Source organism: Tachyglossus aculeatus, chromosome 3 (genome assembly GCF_015852505.1).
Source record: "Tachyglossus aculeatus isolate mTacAcu1 chromosome 3, mTacAcu1.pri, whole genome shotgun sequence".
Classification (NCBI taxonomy): domain Eukaryota; kingdom Metazoa; phylum Chordata; class Mammalia; order Monotremata; family Tachyglossidae; genus Tachyglossus; species Tachyglossus aculeatus.
Window position 1 is genome coordinate 83,523,166 of NC_052068.1, and position 17,401 is coordinate 83,540,566.

The 17,401-nt window shown below is 37.3% G+C and overlaps 1 protein-coding gene across 1 annotated transcript in view; it reads right to left on the reverse strand.

Moving 5' to 3' along the window:
* DCC (DCC netrin 1 receptor) overlaps positions 1-17,401 on the reverse strand; it is a 1,045,544-nt gene that overhangs the window by 160,614 nt on the left and 867,529 nt on the right. The window contains exons 13-15 of the mRNA XM_038743415.1: positions 15,522-15,663; positions 13,295-13,405; positions 5,459-5,653 (exon numbers count right to left, since the gene is read on the reverse strand). Of these exons, the coding sequence (XP_038599343.1) occupies positions 5,459-5,653; positions 13,295-13,405; positions 15,522-15,663 (448 nt within the window). The remainder of the gene's footprint in view (positions 1-5,458; positions 5,654-13,294; positions 13,406-15,521; positions 15,664-17,401) is intronic.

Sequence of the window (17,401 nt, forward strand, 5' to 3'; positions counted from 1 at the left end):
CTTTGTTGCTGTTGTAAATTTAAAGATATGGTCCATAGATGGAGAAATATTTTTTGGGAAAGGCTTTATTTAGAATTTTAACTTCTACTGAATGCCCTGAATTTTCAATGCACTGTGGGAGTTATAAACATTCAAAAGAGCTCCATGAGGGAAGAGGCCTATTTCTTAGAGAATCCAAGTTAGAATTATTCTCTAAAGAGATTGTGTATTTGTTAGGCTTTACGCAGGCTGAAATTCATGAAAAGTCAGGGAACAAGTATACTGAAGAGCCTTTAGTAATAACTTTGGTGTTACGGAAACAGTGAAATTTTCAGTGCACTGAACTATATGAAAATTATTCCTAGGATTGCAAAGCAGAAATCTTTTTCTGAGAAAGACTCTCTTATTTTTATCCCTGAAATATCTTCTATATATGTGTAGTATTTCCATGTATTTTGAGGCACATATTTTATGTCTTCATAGACAAAAAAGTTTTTAAATTTCTCTTTTCCCTCAAATTATAAACGTACAATCAACTTAAATTCTTCCTTCACCATACATCAAAAAACTGATTTTTTTTTTTAACATACCTAGGAGCTGTAATCCATCCCTATTTAGATGGAGAGAGGATTTTAAACAGCAAAAAAAAAAAAATAAATAGAACTGAAATAAGAGTTGTATTTGTGGATAGCTATTGCTCATTCACTTCTTTTTTGGGTCTCACTTTGCTCACACAAAGTGTAGAGGTTGATTTCTGTCCCTCACATCACAAAATGGTGGATTATTTATTTTAAAAAAAGTGAAATCCCCTAAAAAGCAAGTGAGCTTAATTCTGCCATGACTCATTTTCATTAGGGAAACAGCGTTGCTTAGTGGCAAGAGCCCAGGTTTGGGAGTCAGAGGTTGTGGGTTCTAATTCTGGCTCTGCCAGTTGTCAGCTGTGTGACTTTGGGCAAGTGGCTTAACTTCTCTGTGCCTCAGTTACCTCATCTGTGAAAGGAATTAAGATTCTAAGCCCCATGCGGGACAACCTGATAACCTTGTATCCACCCCAGCACTTAGAACAGTGCTTGTCACATAGTAAGTGCTTAACAAATACCACCATTATTATTAGGCATTTTGGATAAGAACTTTGTTATAGAAGAACATGGGGAACATGAGCCTGTTTGGATATAGCATGCTGCAATGTCAGAAGAACCAGTTTGGTGCATGTTCCCAGCATTGTACATGCTATAACTGAGCCAACAGGGGAAAGGATGGAAGAAAAAGATTCAAAGATAAAGTGAGGATTATTTAGACTTGGTCTTTTGACATTAGTTCTGCTGATTAGAATGTCTTTTCCAGTCTGTTAATTCTGTTTTTGTTTTCACAATTAAAAATTAACTTTTGTAAATCAACCTGCAGCATGAGGATGGATGTGAAGATGCTCACTCTTTCTCTTAGCATAGGTATCCTGCAGCGTCTACAAATCACACAATATATTTTATTAATATCTTACCCCTAAGGCTGGCCTTGAAGGCAACTTAAAAATTCCAGCAGGTTCAATAGGCAAGGCCTTTTAAAAAAGGCTGCTAGTCTCACACAACTTCAAAAAGATCAATCTCAATTCCCATTGAGGTTCCTCAGGTTAGAAAAAAGAAATCTCAAGGAGGGAGGCACAACAATTTGTGTGGATGAGACTTGACTCTTACACAATAGAGTGAGCTCAAGTTTATTGGCATTAAACCTCATGTTCTCGTAACTGTTTAAGATTTTGGGTGCTTGATATTTTTAACATTGGTGGGAGAGGACTGTATTATATTTGGTTTTCAAGAATTAGAGTTTTAAACTGCTGGGGTCAATAAAATGATGGTGGGTTCTCTTTGGGAAAGGGGATACAATCAGTAATAAGGATAATATCTGTGATTCCCTTTTTTTTCCATACAGTTTACAGATAAGTCATGTCTGTTACCAAACCTAGAGTCAAAAACCTCCTGTGGAAAGCAGGTGAAGGAATCCTTATTCTGGTCTTACAAGTAGAGAAAACAAAGCCCAGGAAGGAAAAGTAACTTGCTTAGGTTCCCACCGTTAGTCAGTAACAGAAACGGGATTGAATGCTGGTCTCACAGCTATGATCCATATTTCCATGAGCATCGGCAGGAAATAAAACCAAGGAATAATTTAAATATGAGTGCTAAGGTTTAGCACTCTATTCTCTTAGTTAAAACACTTCAATGGGAGGGATTGCTATTCTTTAAAATCCTAAAAAAATTCAATTGGTAATCCACATCGGAAGTGTTGAAAGATCTCCATTCATTCTCATTAAGATATGTGATCATTTTCAGTAGACTTATTAGAGTTGGAAAAAAGCAAATCCTTGCAGGAATCCCCAATGAGTTTGTTTAATCTCCCTTGGGTCAGGAGTGGCTACGTTTGGACTTTCATATATTAACTTTCTTAATTCTTCTAATCTAATGCTTTCCTATAGTCATTTGACAAAAAAGTCTGTCATTTTGCATGATTAGTTTGGAGTTTTACACAAAATGTTCAAGACAAGTAACCTTTACATAGAAGTGCTTGTAGAATCACTTAAGTTTGAAGATCTAGTCCCTTGCCAATCTTCTGTCCTGTATGGCAGCCTAAAGGAAATAATAATAATAATAATAATGGCATTTGTTAAGCACTTACAATGTGCCAAGCACTGTTCTAAGCACTGGGGGGGATATGAGGTAATTAGGTTGTTCCACGGGGGGCTCACAGTCTTAATCCCCATTTTACAGATGAGGTAACTGAGGCACAGAGAAGTTGTGACTTGCTCAAAGTCACACAGCAGACAAGTGGCGGAGCCAGGATTAGAACCCTCGACCTCTGACTCCCAAGCCTGGGCTCTTTCCACTGAGCCTCGCTGCTTCTCAAGGAAAGAGCACGGGCCTGAGAGACAGAGTACTTGGGTCCAATTTCAGCTCCATCAATCGCCCGCTACTACACTTTGCTTCAGTTTCCTCTACTATAAAGTTGGGATTCATGTAGGACAGGGACTGCGTGTGACCTGATTAACTTGTATCTACCCACCCCCAGCACTTAGAACAGTACTTTACACAGAGTAAGCACTTATATGCCGTAAAAGAAGTGGTTTAATTCAGAAGATGTTGATTTAATTTTGATTAGAAATGCATTAGCCCTGAATGCAGCCAGGTTTGACACTTTTTAAGGAGGAATAATCACAGGGTGCCTAGAGTTGATGCTCAGGTCCCTTGTCACTCTAAGGCACTCTATTGGAAAAGCACTGGACCATTTCTATGGGCTATTTGACCTTTCATTTCATTTTTCATAAGAGAACCCTCTATCCACTTCCCCTGAAGATATCTTGGGGACTTAATGGATGGAGAAGGCTGTTTTTTCTTACAATTTTTTAACCATGTCCTTGGTCAAAAAGAATATAAATGTTCTGAAAAAAAGGTGCCTTTTTAATGCCCAATAAATTGTTCGGGTGTCATCATCATCATCAATCGTATTTATTGAGCGCTTACTATATGCAGAGCACTGTACTAAGCACTTGGGAAGTACAAATTGGCAACATATAGAGACAGTCCCTACCCAACAGTGGGCTCACAGTCTAAAAGATTTGGAGTTTGGTGTCAGGGATTTGGAGTTTTTTTCTTGGGGTTTGAATGGCACATCCCAATATGTCTACTCTCTGGAGAAGAGTAAATGCTATCACCCAAATTTTCAAATTCTTAGGACACAGAGATGGCTGACTTTCAAATCTGGTCAGCATCTTTGTGACATAGAAGTGCATCAGCAAATCCCGCAGTGAAGCAATACAGGTAATGGAGCTAATGCTTTCATTCTGAGTTTGAATCTCTCTGGACTAAAAAGCCAGTCTGTTATTGCCAAAACAGTCTATCTTTCTCCAGATCACACATGGCATCAAGATGTACACTCAGAGACAGTATGTACTGAATAATAGATAAATGAAAGTCTCCTGACAATTTTGACAGACATAGAATACGGGTTTCATGATTTCCATTAAATTCAAACACTGGGATTAGATGAGAAAATTTTCATTTTTAAATCAAGCACTCAAAGATGGACAAATTTCCACTGGGCAGTGGCAGATCAACATGCTAACAAGGTTTTGGCCTATGGTGATACACTTGGAAGATGTCAACTCTCAGCATTGCCTGACACGGACTGTGCTGATTTGGATACTACAGTTCTCAATAACAATGTCCTCTGCTGCTGGCCACAAATTTGCTTCTGCCCCTTTCACCATTTACACTTTTTAAAATAGAATGGTCAAGTCCCTCAGGGCAGTACTTTTTCATTTTCTTTCAGGCCTAGTAGTAATCACTTTGGAACTCCATTTATATCATTTGGTGGATCACTGCATCTACTCCCTTGGAGAACTCACTCACTCCCAGAATTTCAACTATCATCTCTATGCAGATGATCCCTAAATTTACATTTCTGGCTCCAACCTCTCTATCTCTGCAGTCTCACATTTCCACGGGCGTATCACTCAAGGACAGTGTCTAAACTGATTATCCTGTGCTTGGATCAGTGCTCGGTATTTAGTAAGGGCTTAACAACTACCATTATTACTAGGCAGATGTAACGTACACAGTCCGTGGTTCATTCCATTTTGATTTTTATTATTCCCTTGATAAAACACGAATTGTAACTCTCCTAATTTATGTTGTTTCAATGAAATCTCAGGCAGCTTTATAAAATTGATCTGGAGATGATAAACACCTATGATAAACACATATGATAAAGATTTCTCACAAATCCCAAGAGAACAGAGGAATCATTCAGATAACTCATTCAAACAATGAAGGGTTTGGGGGATTTGGGTTTTCTACATAGGCTTCCAACACTACTCTTATTTACTATATAATTGCTACTCCAAGTTATCATCTATGGAATTGTAACTGAACAAAGCTAAATCACAATCTCCACTAAATCTAATTAAATGACAACTCTGAAAAGTCTCTCTTGCTTCACATAGTTGGGATCCTACTACCTTCTTCTCTCCACTGGGGGAGTGTATACGGAAGATCAATGATGAGAATGATCCACTTTGGGAACTGGGAAAAAGGTGGGCTATTGCTTTCCTGTGGGAATCTGGTGTTAATCCATTGACTGAGACCGTGTGACCCATGGATGAATTTTGCAGGTGAAGGCTACAAAACAGAGCAGCTTCATCAGTGTAGTCACTGACTCCTGTCTCCTCATGAAACAAAGTGAAGGGTTTGAGACAAGGCAGCTGGGAGGTGTATTTGGCCTGTGGAACAGGGGACTGACAGTGACAGTGTGAACTGAGGTCACGAGGCATGAAATTTTCCATTCTTGGCCTCTAATTCTAATGGGGTAGACCTAGCTTCAAAGAAAGCATAAGTAAAATGACATCACTTTATAGACGCAAACCTTATTGTATTAAACAAAGATTATTGCTTTCAAAGTTATTCAAAGCAGGCCACACATGAACACCACATACCTAAGTTCTCAATGGAATAATAGCGTTGTTTGCTGTCCACCCGCACCGTCTCAGCGTAAGGACTGCCCACACCGTAACCAATGATGTAACCTCGAACCACAATGTTTGGGTTCAGAGGAGGTGTCCAGCTCATAACAATGCTGGTTGTCAGTGGCCTGACATGAAGAGAGCTTGGCTGATCAGGAACTTGAGATTCTAGGATTCAAAGAGAACAAGTGTTAGTGTTTTAGCCATTTGATTTACCACTTAAAATGGATACAGTTTTGTTGTATGTCTCTATTCAATTTCATGCCCTCCCTCAATCCTTATGCATTTGTCATATTTCAGTATATGCATTCTTCTTTTTCTATATATATTCTTACAATGTGATTTACCTTTCCATAAATTGACTTTGTTGATGTCATGGCTCCAAAATACTTCAGAACACTGAATTACTTGTGGCATTAGAACATATATGTTTCAGTATACAGCTTTTCGCATGTTTTAATTTTTTTCCAGGCAACATTAGTAGGTGTGAAACAGCTTTAATTTAACTAGGAAGGTGGAATGGGAAATGATATGCTGCTTTTCCCTACTGATGATTTACTTTTTAAACTTAATGGTTTTAAGAAAAGAAATAGAGAATGGCAATTGAGGCACTGTTAAGGGAAAGCCATCTGTAGTATTATAGTTGATTTGCATTGTTTAGTCCTATGTCTGAGCTAAGTTAAACATGTCTCTGAAAAGTATATTCTTTGCTGAAAGGTTGCAAATTTGTAGTATCCTGTTTGGCTGCTCTGGATGGACTTGAATCTTATTGTGTTTAGTAAAACAGGGTCAGATAACAAAATATTCGTCCTTAGAGCAGTGCATAATACTGTGATATTTCATAACCTGATCCATGTTCTACGAGTGACTTTCTAGTTTATTTTATAGAGATGTCTAATTTTTTACTATTTTTTTACTCTACTTTTTACTATTACCATATCATCACCCTTTTCAGAGAAGCAGCTCAGTGGCTTTCCTCTTAAAGAGCAGAAAGAAGACAAGCTATTCTTTCTCCCCTGAAGTAGTCTAGGATAGAGTATGCCAAGCCATCACCGAAAAAAAAAGTACAGCTGAAAATATGGATATAAATTCCTACAGGAGGCAAACTGATTCTAAAAGATTCCCACTATAAACCTTGGAAAAAAGTAATAAAAGAGATGAGAGAGAAGAATTCATACTTTTCAATCCTGCTGTCACAGAAGGGACACTTATGTCCTTGGGACTTAATGGCTTTGAAGTGAATTCTGCTAAACACATTTTAAGTCTTTGGAAGAATTGTTTATAATACAGTGGAATCAGAAAACAGTCTAAATTGGGTTAAAAAGCTTGGGTTTGAAAGTTTTCTTTAAGCCATATGAAAGAATGTTAATTTGAATGACAATATGCTATACCCATTGATATCAAAAAGGAATCTGTCTAAAAAAAAAGTATTTTCCAAACACAAAACACCTTCTCTCAGTCCTCCTGAAAGTGCAATGCTTGCAGTTCACTTTGAAAGATAAATTGGAATTTTCCAGTTGGAATTCGAATTTTCCAAAATTCGATTTGGAAAAATCGAAGGTTATCTAAACACCAGCTCACTGGCAAATACATGCTTCTAGGACGCAAGTCAAAGCAAGCACAGTCTTATTCAGGAATACAGGAACTAACCCTTATTCCCAAAAGAAGTCTCTCCTCCTGATTTTGATTTAGGCTCATTTCCTCTTGGCCGGTTGTCAGTAGAACTGGACTATACCTGTAATTCTCAAATATAGCTTTAAGAAATTTTTATGTATTCAAGCCTAAATATCATTGAAATTTTAAAAAATGAGTTATCAGGGCATTTACTAATTTCTCACTTGAAATCATCTTTCATTCCCTTGCAAAGAGATCTGTTTTTAAATGGGACTTCCCAATGACAATGTTAGCGTTTTCCTTTTAAGCAATGCTCACTTTGAAATTATGGTGGGTGAAAGACATAAACAGATCAGGTCCATTCTAGTCACATGAAATAACTATGTATCCATTCAGCTAAAAGAAACAATCTTTCTAGAAAAAAAAAAACACAGAGAAAATTGATTTCCTTATTTAAACTGAAATCCCCCTAAGAATTAAGAAATCTTTGGGACAATTAGCCTTATATGGCAAGAATCTTCCAAAAGAAATTGGAGTCAGAGAAATGAAACAAATGATGCAACAAACCATGTTGCATCTGAGACATATCCTAAATGACTTTCACAACTGTCACAATTATCATTTATTACATAATTATCATTTATGACTTTTATATTCTAATATATTAAAGGACTACCATTTTCTATTACTTTGGATACAACACAGTATTAAAATTAAGAAAACCTGTTCTTAACTTGACACTTCTATCCATCACTTGTTTACGGTACTGTTTTTTTATGGGATGTGCCCTTATAAGTTTGAACCAAAGTAAATAACTTATATATTTGTATAACTGGAAGTACTCATAGTTTTTGGTTATCCAGTGTATTCCTAACTATACTAATACAATGTTTCTTTGGCTATTTGTAACACCTGGAACATTACACAGTCTCCTTACCCTTACTAGCAACCTTGATAAACAAAGCTATTTTGAACAGTTTCTGCAGCCCTATAAACTTCTATGCATATTTGAAGTTTACTTTGCTACTCCCTAACAACCTCATTAGTGAACTCAACCCAACCTTATGCATATTTTATCAATTTGTCTCTTCTGTGACAATACATTAAAAGCTTACCTAAATTTGAGATAAATCACTGTTCATCATATATTCATTTATTTCTCTCTGAAATAAATTATTATGTCCTTGGTTTCTATTCTAGTCCATCTACCAATTGTTTTTAATAATTTCTGCTGGGATTCAACTAGTGTTTCTCTGGTTTGTTTACCTCAATTTAAGCCAAATTATATACCTGGGCAACTTCAGGACACCATTTCTTAAGCACTTTCCTATTTCTATCTATCTCTTCGTCCATATCTAATGTGGAACCTAAAACATTATTTTCTTAAAAAAATGTTTTTAAGCAATTTGCTTAAAGCAAGACTTCTGATAATAGTCTGGCTAATTGTTATTCAGTAGATCAAACTTTTGAAAGCTTTTTTTGGAATAGAGCTACTATAAAAATCGAAGGAATTTCTATTTTTTCTGCTGTTTTGCCTTCATTTTTATTAGTCTTTAGTTGCAACTGTTTTGATGTTGAATAGCTCCATGCTGACTTTCTATGTTGGAAATTGAGGAACTGAGCACTTTAATGGCTTTCTGCACATTCTACAGGGAATGAGATAGCTGGAATGCCTGTACCTCAATCTGGTCAATTCTTTAGCACCATAAGCAAAGTATGTCCTCAGAGAGTGCTTGAGAGCAAGTTTTATTTGATGTGCATATATATATATATATATATATAAAATCAACTATGTACAATTGGCATTATTTTGAAGCTAACATTACTGAAAATGAGATCTTTGTACTGTAGATTCATGTATGATTGACACTCTAGCATGTCCTAATGGAAAGATCCCAGACCTGGGAATCAAAGGAATCTTTCCTTTCAAATGTTATTTTCCCTTTCTGTTGACCTTGTATGTAGCCTTATATTCAGGATGAACTCTTCTAATAACGTTTTTGGCCTTGAAAGAGCTGTCAGGGATACTTGGATACAACATGCTTGTCCTTTAGCCTCAAGAAGCTTGGACTTGGAAACAAAGGATTTTCAGTCCATTAATTTTTCCCAATGGCTTGAGTATGCTATCTGCTTCCTTCTAATTTTGCTGAATGTTTTCCAGATTGTACCTGTATTCTGTAGCCTTTGAGGTTATAATAAAACTGGGATCATCTTCCTGACTTTTCCAACATTTTCTCTGTCTTCTGCTTTGCTTCCTGGTCATATATTTGTAGTACAAAATAATTTATATGACACTTTCCCTAGCAGCATGCAATCTTTACTAGTCACTGTGTCTTCCTAGAAGCCATAAGTACTCAGAGACTCAACTCTTAAGCGCTCCTATTCAGACATTAGAATTCTCAAATTTCTCGAACTAAATGAATTAACATTGAGGAACATATCTTGCCAGTTAAGTGAATGGTTTAATAAGTCTCATTTTCCTTTCTATTTATATATTGAGGGTGCAGTTCAAAATTCTATAATTTCCCAATGTTAGTGCTGCATTTTTAGAAGAAGCCACGGCACAGAAACATTTAACTTGTCATTGCCCTTGCACGCTCATGCAGGGCTGGAGTGAGGCACCATTTCTGTTGATTGTGGGTAATAGTTTCCATCTGTTCACTGAAAAAGCAGCAGTGATGCATCCTGGGTGCCCACTCTTGAAAGATACCTTTACAAACTTAATTACAGATTCTCTTGCATCCTTATTCAAGCTATTTAAATCAGACCCTCTGGGGAAAAACTAAGCAGCTTGATTCATTATTTTTTTAAGGAGCTATATTTTTGAGACTCAAAATAAATATTTTAAAACTTCCCAGCTGTCAGTAATAGCATACACACTTTCCAGGGAACCCTGAATAAGCGCTGATGCTTGGATTTATAATCACTAACAAAACATACTAATTAAAAGGCCTACCCACGGGGAGTTAGTATAGTTCTCCAAGATACTATCTTCATGCTGCTTAGGCCAAGCAGTGGAGTGCACGTGTCAGAGAAGGAGAAAAGGATTGCAGTTAACAATCTGTACAGTAGCACCTCTTCTATTCAGCAGACACTTGCAGGAATCAGGGTAACCACAGTAATGAGTAGATTTCTCCCTTGGAATTCACAGTGCACCTCAGTGGTAGAAAAATATGCAACAAAATGTACACACTGTCATTCTGCTGCAGCTTTCCTGCAGATATCTTTGGTTAAGGAAATTGCATACATCAAAAGCCACTGGAGAGAGGAATATTTAAAGTTTCATTTGAATAACAAAGTAGCTGTAGTTCCATTTAGTAATAAAGTTCATTAGGAAATGTCAATTTTAAAATATCTTAGGATGGATTTTAAAAAACCCTACATAAGTCAAGTTTGATTTAGTGAGGTTGCTTTTAAAGCATAAGAAGATGTCTTTCTTTAGTGTTGTGAGAAAAAAACCAAATTAAACAAGGAATTGGGCTTAGTTTAAAGGGTGAGTTGGCCTGGATCAGTGCATTGCGCATCTCAAAAGGGAAAGCAGTTCCAATTCCTATCTGCTGTTGGATGTGGTGGGTAGAGAACCATTACAGTTTTATAAGAGTAAAGTGACCAAAAACGACTGCCAAAATTTTACTCTGATCTGCAGGACCAGGATAGATTCTCTTTAGACAAGTTAAACTTCTCCTGGTTTAAAAAAAAAAAAAACAGACAAAGAGGAACAAGGGTAATTGAAAGGAAGAGAAAAGAACATGTCTGTTTAAATCGCTTGTCAGTACCTGCCTTTTTTTTTTTTAACTTGGTAGTATTAACTGGGTTTCTATTATCTTCACTGTGTACATTAAGTATACTAGAAATCCACGTAACAGGTTCGGGCCTGAGAAGGATAAGGAAGGTCATGGGAGGTAATATTTTGGAGAGTTAAATGATTTTTAAAGAGAACTGATTCTCTCCCGATTTAATACGGATGCCAAATTGGGTTAAGAGTATTACAGATTTCTTGGAACACTGATTAGATTCTACCCAAAAGAAGCTTTGCAGTCTGGATTGTGCACTGCCAACTGCTTAGTACAGTGCTCTGCACACAGTAAGCACTCAGTGAATACCACTGATTGATTCCCTGTACAGTGTGAGCTCCCTGTGGATAGGAATGTATCTACCAAATCCACTGTATTATATTCTCCCAAGTGCTTAGTACAGTACTCTGCATAAGGTAAAGGCACAAATATCACTGATTGATCAACGAAGCACTAGTTCATTCGGAATAAGGCAGGTGAGATATTTTAGTCAGGCAGTTATTTAGATGGTGAAATCCCAAAGAACAGGTATCAGATATGTGCTACTTTGTGTTTGGGCTTCAGGGGTCCATAAAACAATACCGTGAGGCCTCTAGCACTCTGATTTTCTTCAGTAAAATACCAATTTTTATACATAATTTTACATAAATCTGACTAATAAGCACGTAATAAATGCCATAATTATTATTATTATGTATTTATATTAATGGCTGCATCCCCCTTTAGATGGAAGCTCATTCTGGGGAGGGAATGTGTTTACTAATTCTGTTACATTGTATTCTCCTAGCATTTAGTAAAGTTCTCTCAGCAGAGTGAGCACTGATTGATTCCATGATTGATCAAGAAAAAGGCAGCTGCTTAGTGATCCCTACAGTGATCCTAACCTCCCCAACTCCAATGATTTGACCAGATATAATTTCTTGCCTGCACCCACCACTTTCTTTTCTTGAGAGCCTCTGGCCTCATCTCCAGAGGCAGTGATTCCTCTCTTTAGCAGAAATAAAATCTAAGGCTATTTAAGCAATACAGAATAAGGTCATTTCCATAGGGTTTTAATCACTTAGCAATACCTGCCATCTCTATTTTCTATTTTTCTTGAGAGGACCTTATTCATCACACACTACTCATCATCATTCTCATCGATATTAATTGAGCACTTCCTGTGTGTAGAGCACTTGGCAAAGTATGATACAACAGAGTTCGCAGACCATGATGCCCACCCACAGTGAGATTACATTATTTTTCATGTATACTTCATATTAGTTCCCACTTTAGTTCTATTCATTTTGTTTGTATTTCTTAACCATTCTGGATCAAATGATAGTTATTTCAACCAGGACTTCATCACTATTGTCATTTGCTTCTTTATACCTGCAATTGGTTTATCTTGAAGGTAGGCAGATGTCTCAGTTCCATTTTCATGTTTACTTTTAGATACTTAAGTCATTTTTAAAGTCTCCCTATTTTTAGTCTCTATCCTTATTTCTAGAGCTATTAAAAATCCTGGGATTTTGAAGACTGATTCCTTCTAACCTTAATCAATTACTATCTGGTTTTACTAATAATCAGAATAGTTCACTTCTGTAAATTAATATTCCAAAGACACTACAATCAAGTCAAGGGAGGAATTAATTTTTGAGTTTGATTTTTTTTCTTTTTTGCATAATACACTGTGCTACAAATGTACGAGGAAATCACTAACAGTGATTCCTGCCAATATCATAAGCATGTCAAAACAAGATATTTTGACATTTGACAGCTCAGAAAAAATAGTTGGGCGGTAGAGTGGATAGAACATGGGCCTGGGCGTCAGAAGGACCTGGGTTCTAATCCTTGCTCTGTCACTTGTCTGCTGAGTGACCTTAGGCAAGTCACTTCATTTCTCTGTGCCTCAGTTACCTCATCTGTAAAATGGGGATTAAGACTGTGAGCCCCACGTAGGTCAGGGACTGTGTCCAGACTGATTAGCTTGTATCCACCCCAATGCTTAGAAGAGTGCTTGACACATAGTAATTGCTGAACAAATATCACAATTATTATTATTATCATTATTAAAAGATAGTCTGCTTGAGGGGTGAAATAAAATGTATGGTTTAATTAAAACATGCTGAATAAAATTCAAAACATACCAAACCCTAGAAAGAGAATGGAATCAGAGCACTACAATGAAACCATGCAAATGGAGATGCTACCTTGTCAATATTTTTTTTACTTTTTATATCCATTCATCCAGAAATCTGAGAATGGTTATTGGATGTGATCAGCAAAAGCTGAGTTTCTAAAACCCTAGATGAGAATTTCGTCAAATGTAACTTATCTCTCATTGCTCAGCCATCCAGAAATCAGATGATAACAGGAATGGTTAACCCAGGGACAATAGTTGTGAAGAGAAAATAATTACCATCAAGATCATTCTCTGGTGTCTCAGCAGTATACCAGTCTGATGAGGGTCCTGTGCCATTGACTGTCATGGCTGCCACCTGGAAACTATACTGACTTCCTTTTTCAAGTCCTGTTAGAAACACAATTTTGTCGAAGACAGTTAATCAGGGAATACAAGAAAACTGCATCTGAGTTGCTAACGTTGCAGCAAAATTAGCAAAAGCAATAATAGTTTTTATACCACAAAGGCACAACAAATATAAAGGCAGTAATCAAAATAACATTTTCCCCATAGGTCTTTTTTTTCCAGTTTGTCAAAATGCACCTTTAACAATAGCCTCAGGACTCACACAGGATATGAAGTATGAAAAAATAATGAAAAATATAGGATCATTCTTCCCTTTAGTCTAGAAGGAGTCTACCTATAAATCAAGAATGGCCAATCAAAAAAGTTATGTCTCAGCTGTTAAGTGGAGGTCAGTAAGCTAGGCTTTTTTGGAATGAGGAAAGAGGAACATAAAATGCAAGGCATCTACGGAAAACACTCAACCTTCTGCCTCTCGATCCACAAATCTTCATGTTGTTAGCAGGAGCACCGTCTGGCTTATCTCAACTGCCATAGTATAGCATGAAGAGAAAAGCAATCTCTTCGGTAGCTTGGCCTGGAACCTCTTTCAATTTTTGCTGGACTTTGATTCCTCTTTCTACCAGTAATTCTCTCATTTTCATCCCCTTCTCCCCAATTCCTGATAGAAAACCATTCTCTACAAAAATGAGTTTTAACTTCAGTCTAATAGTCCTTTTGAATGTCTAATTGCTCTGATCTTAAACCGAAGTTGGTGAATATGTCCAACAATACCGTCTTCCCTTTAACGCTAACCCCATTTAGAAAATTGCTGTGATTATTTCTATTTTTCAGGCTATAAAATCCCAATACATGTTTATCATTATATGTATTCTATATTGCCCATGAAACCCCAGAATATTGTTAAATTTAATCACAAACAAACTCCCAGGAAGAACACTCAAAATTAAAAACAGCACTTAAAAATTTAGCTGACGTGGGTTCCCACAATAAAACCAATAGCAGCTATTTAAAACCCTTGTTATAATTCTGAATTACTTTGTTACTGCAGCTGTCTCATTATCCTGCAAAGAACACCTGTCTAAGAAATAAAGGTTTATCAAGAGACTTTAAGTATCCACACCTGATCATTTCAATCATCCATTTAAGACACCCATGCAGTTGACAGTTTCTAACAGTCAAAGCCCAAACTGTGAATAGCGGTGAGACTTTTAAATAGCAGACTTTGGTAAAACCCCCCCCATTTAAACATTGTGTAGGGGCCTCTCTTAAAGGAAATTGATAACATTCATCAATGACCAGGAAATGAAATGGGAAACTATGAATTCACTCTAGATTGCTCTCAAATAGGTTCTCGCTTCATTGACACAACTGCTATAGAAATATGTTTCTGGAGCATTTGGTGGTCATTCAGTGCTTGCCAACTACAAGGATTCCATTACACTCCCTCCACTAACATTATGCACTATTGCCTGAAGAGCTACAGAAGGGGCAGGCAGACATATATTCCTGAAATAGGGACCAGGTGAACATAATCTTGAGAGAAGCAAGCGTTCAACCTTCAGGTTATTCACAACACAGAGGCTCCCTGTGTCACTTACCCTTGGTGAAGGCCCTAATTCTATATTAAAGAAGGTATCATTCAGCTCCAGCATAAACTTAGAGTACTACTAGCACACCTGAATCAGCTTTCCTTGCTACTTTTCAGAAGAATAACCTTTATGAGGATTAGCAAAAAACTTTTTTGAGTTAAATGTATTATGCAGAATTCCTTAATAAATTATATTTAACATTTATGATTCACTCATTTCACTTAATTTTATAGTGAAAGGGTAACTTGCAAATGGGATGCATTCATTAGGTTTTGCCATAGCAGGAGAAAAGATCTTCTGTTGACTCAGGATTCTGAGAAGTCAATCTGGATCTAATCACTGATGAATAGAGTTAAGTGAGAAATTCATTATGATGATAATTCAGTAGCTATGTCGTAAGAGCATTATGGAGAAAACAAAGTTAAAAATGTAAAGGTTATCCTTGTTCAGGCCAATAAATGTCACCTGCCAGGAAAGAAATCAATGTTCCCTTGAAGTTAAAGTGTATTTTAGTCCCAGAGCATTTAATTCATCAAAATCCTGCAAGACTATATAGTGTGAACACTGACCTGTGAACAAGTACCAGAGGTTGTTGGGTTCCAATGTTTCCATTTCGCCCCTGCGGGTAGTCTTTCTGTGTCGGATTTTATAGCCAGTAATAAATCCATTTTGTGTGCCCGGTGGGGGAGGCAGCCAACTTACTTTTATGCTCTGTAAAACAAGAGATGTTCATGTAGAAAGTTGTGCTAAGAAAGGACAGTCTTATGTGAGGGGCCACAATTCCAGGAATCAGCAAGACTGGGGAGGAAAGGCCGTAGGGTGCTGTGTGCTCAACCCGGTTCAAATAAACAGGACACCAAGGCTTTAACATACAAAGCAAACAAAACCGTCCGTTAGAAGGTGAGATGAACTCTGCGGAGAATGTGAGGATGGACAAGAAAATAACAGAAAAACAATTTATGAGTCATTTATTTACAAAGATCCCTATTACAAATCTCCTTCTCTTTGTGCTTTTTGGTGACAGCGCTTGTTGACTTTTCACGTCGGGATTTCTTACAGCCCTTACTCACTTTTAAGGTAATACTCTGATTCTTCTGGACCGTGAGCCCACTGTTGGGTATGGACCGTCTCTATATGTTGCCAACTTGTACTTCCCAAGCCCTTAGTACAATGCTCTGCACAGAGTAAGCGCTCAATAAATACGATTGATTGATTTTACAGCCTGTTCAAATTTTACCATAGATCAAACCTCACTTTTTCTCGCCTTCCCTCCCTTCCCATCAATCTATGAAGAGCTATGGCTGATATGAATAAAGACATTATAAACAGAGCACTTTGTTTTACATTAAGCAAGAAGAATCTCAGGTAGTTTCCAGAGTAGAATGTGAAAGAAAAAGAAAACCCTTTGGAAATGAGACTAAAATTACTAGCACATTTATATTTTTAATTTAATGGCAATGTTTTTAAAACACATGTTGTTTTCAGTTAACTTTCTGATCACAGGTATGCATTAATGGCCTTTGCATTGTTTCCTAAGGAAAACTATACTTTGCTTAATGCTCTTTTGTTTACCATTGTTTTCATAGAACCAATTATTCCAACCAGAGTGTATCAGTATACTACCGGGACTAATTGGCTCTCATTGGAAACTTAATTTGAGGATATCACTGCTTTATGAATAGTATCATGGCTTATTTTAACTGTACAATGAATTTTAGCTCCAGGAAAGGCACGATGACAATAGAGTCAGAACACCTGGAACTTGGAAAAGTTTTCAACCAACTGCAAGGAGTGCATTGGCCACATATAACATTCACCCTCTGTAGTTATAGACACCCACTTCTTCTATTCCCGATTAAATAAAAAAAAAAACAAATATGGTATTTGTTAAGCCTTTACTATGAGCCAGGCACCATACTAAGTGCTGGGGTGGATACAAGCAAATCAGGTTGGACACAGTCCCTGTCCCACATGGGACTCACAGTCTTAATCCCCATTTTACAGGTGAGGTAACTGAGGCCCAGAGAAGTTAAGTGACTTGCCCAGGGCCACACAGCAGACAAGTGGTGGAGCAGGGATTAGAACCCACAACCTTCTGACTCCCAGCCCATGCTCTAACCACTATGTCATGCTGCTAGAAAATGTGTCCACCCTGGTTTGGTCTCGGACACCCTGCACGTCCCTAGCAGATCTCCCTCACAACTCAGTAGGGCTTCTCCTCCCAAACGCTTTTATAAAGAGTTCTTGAATCAGCCCTTGGAGCCCAAAGCTATGGGCAGATAAGCCTAAATCCCTGGTATTCATTACTCATTTGTATTTATAGAGCAGTTACTATGTGCAGAGCACTGTACTAAGTGCTTGGGAGAGTAAAATATAACAATAAGCAGACACATTTCCTACCCACAACGAGCTTACCTTCCCAGTTCTGAATTGGACGAGGACACTGGCT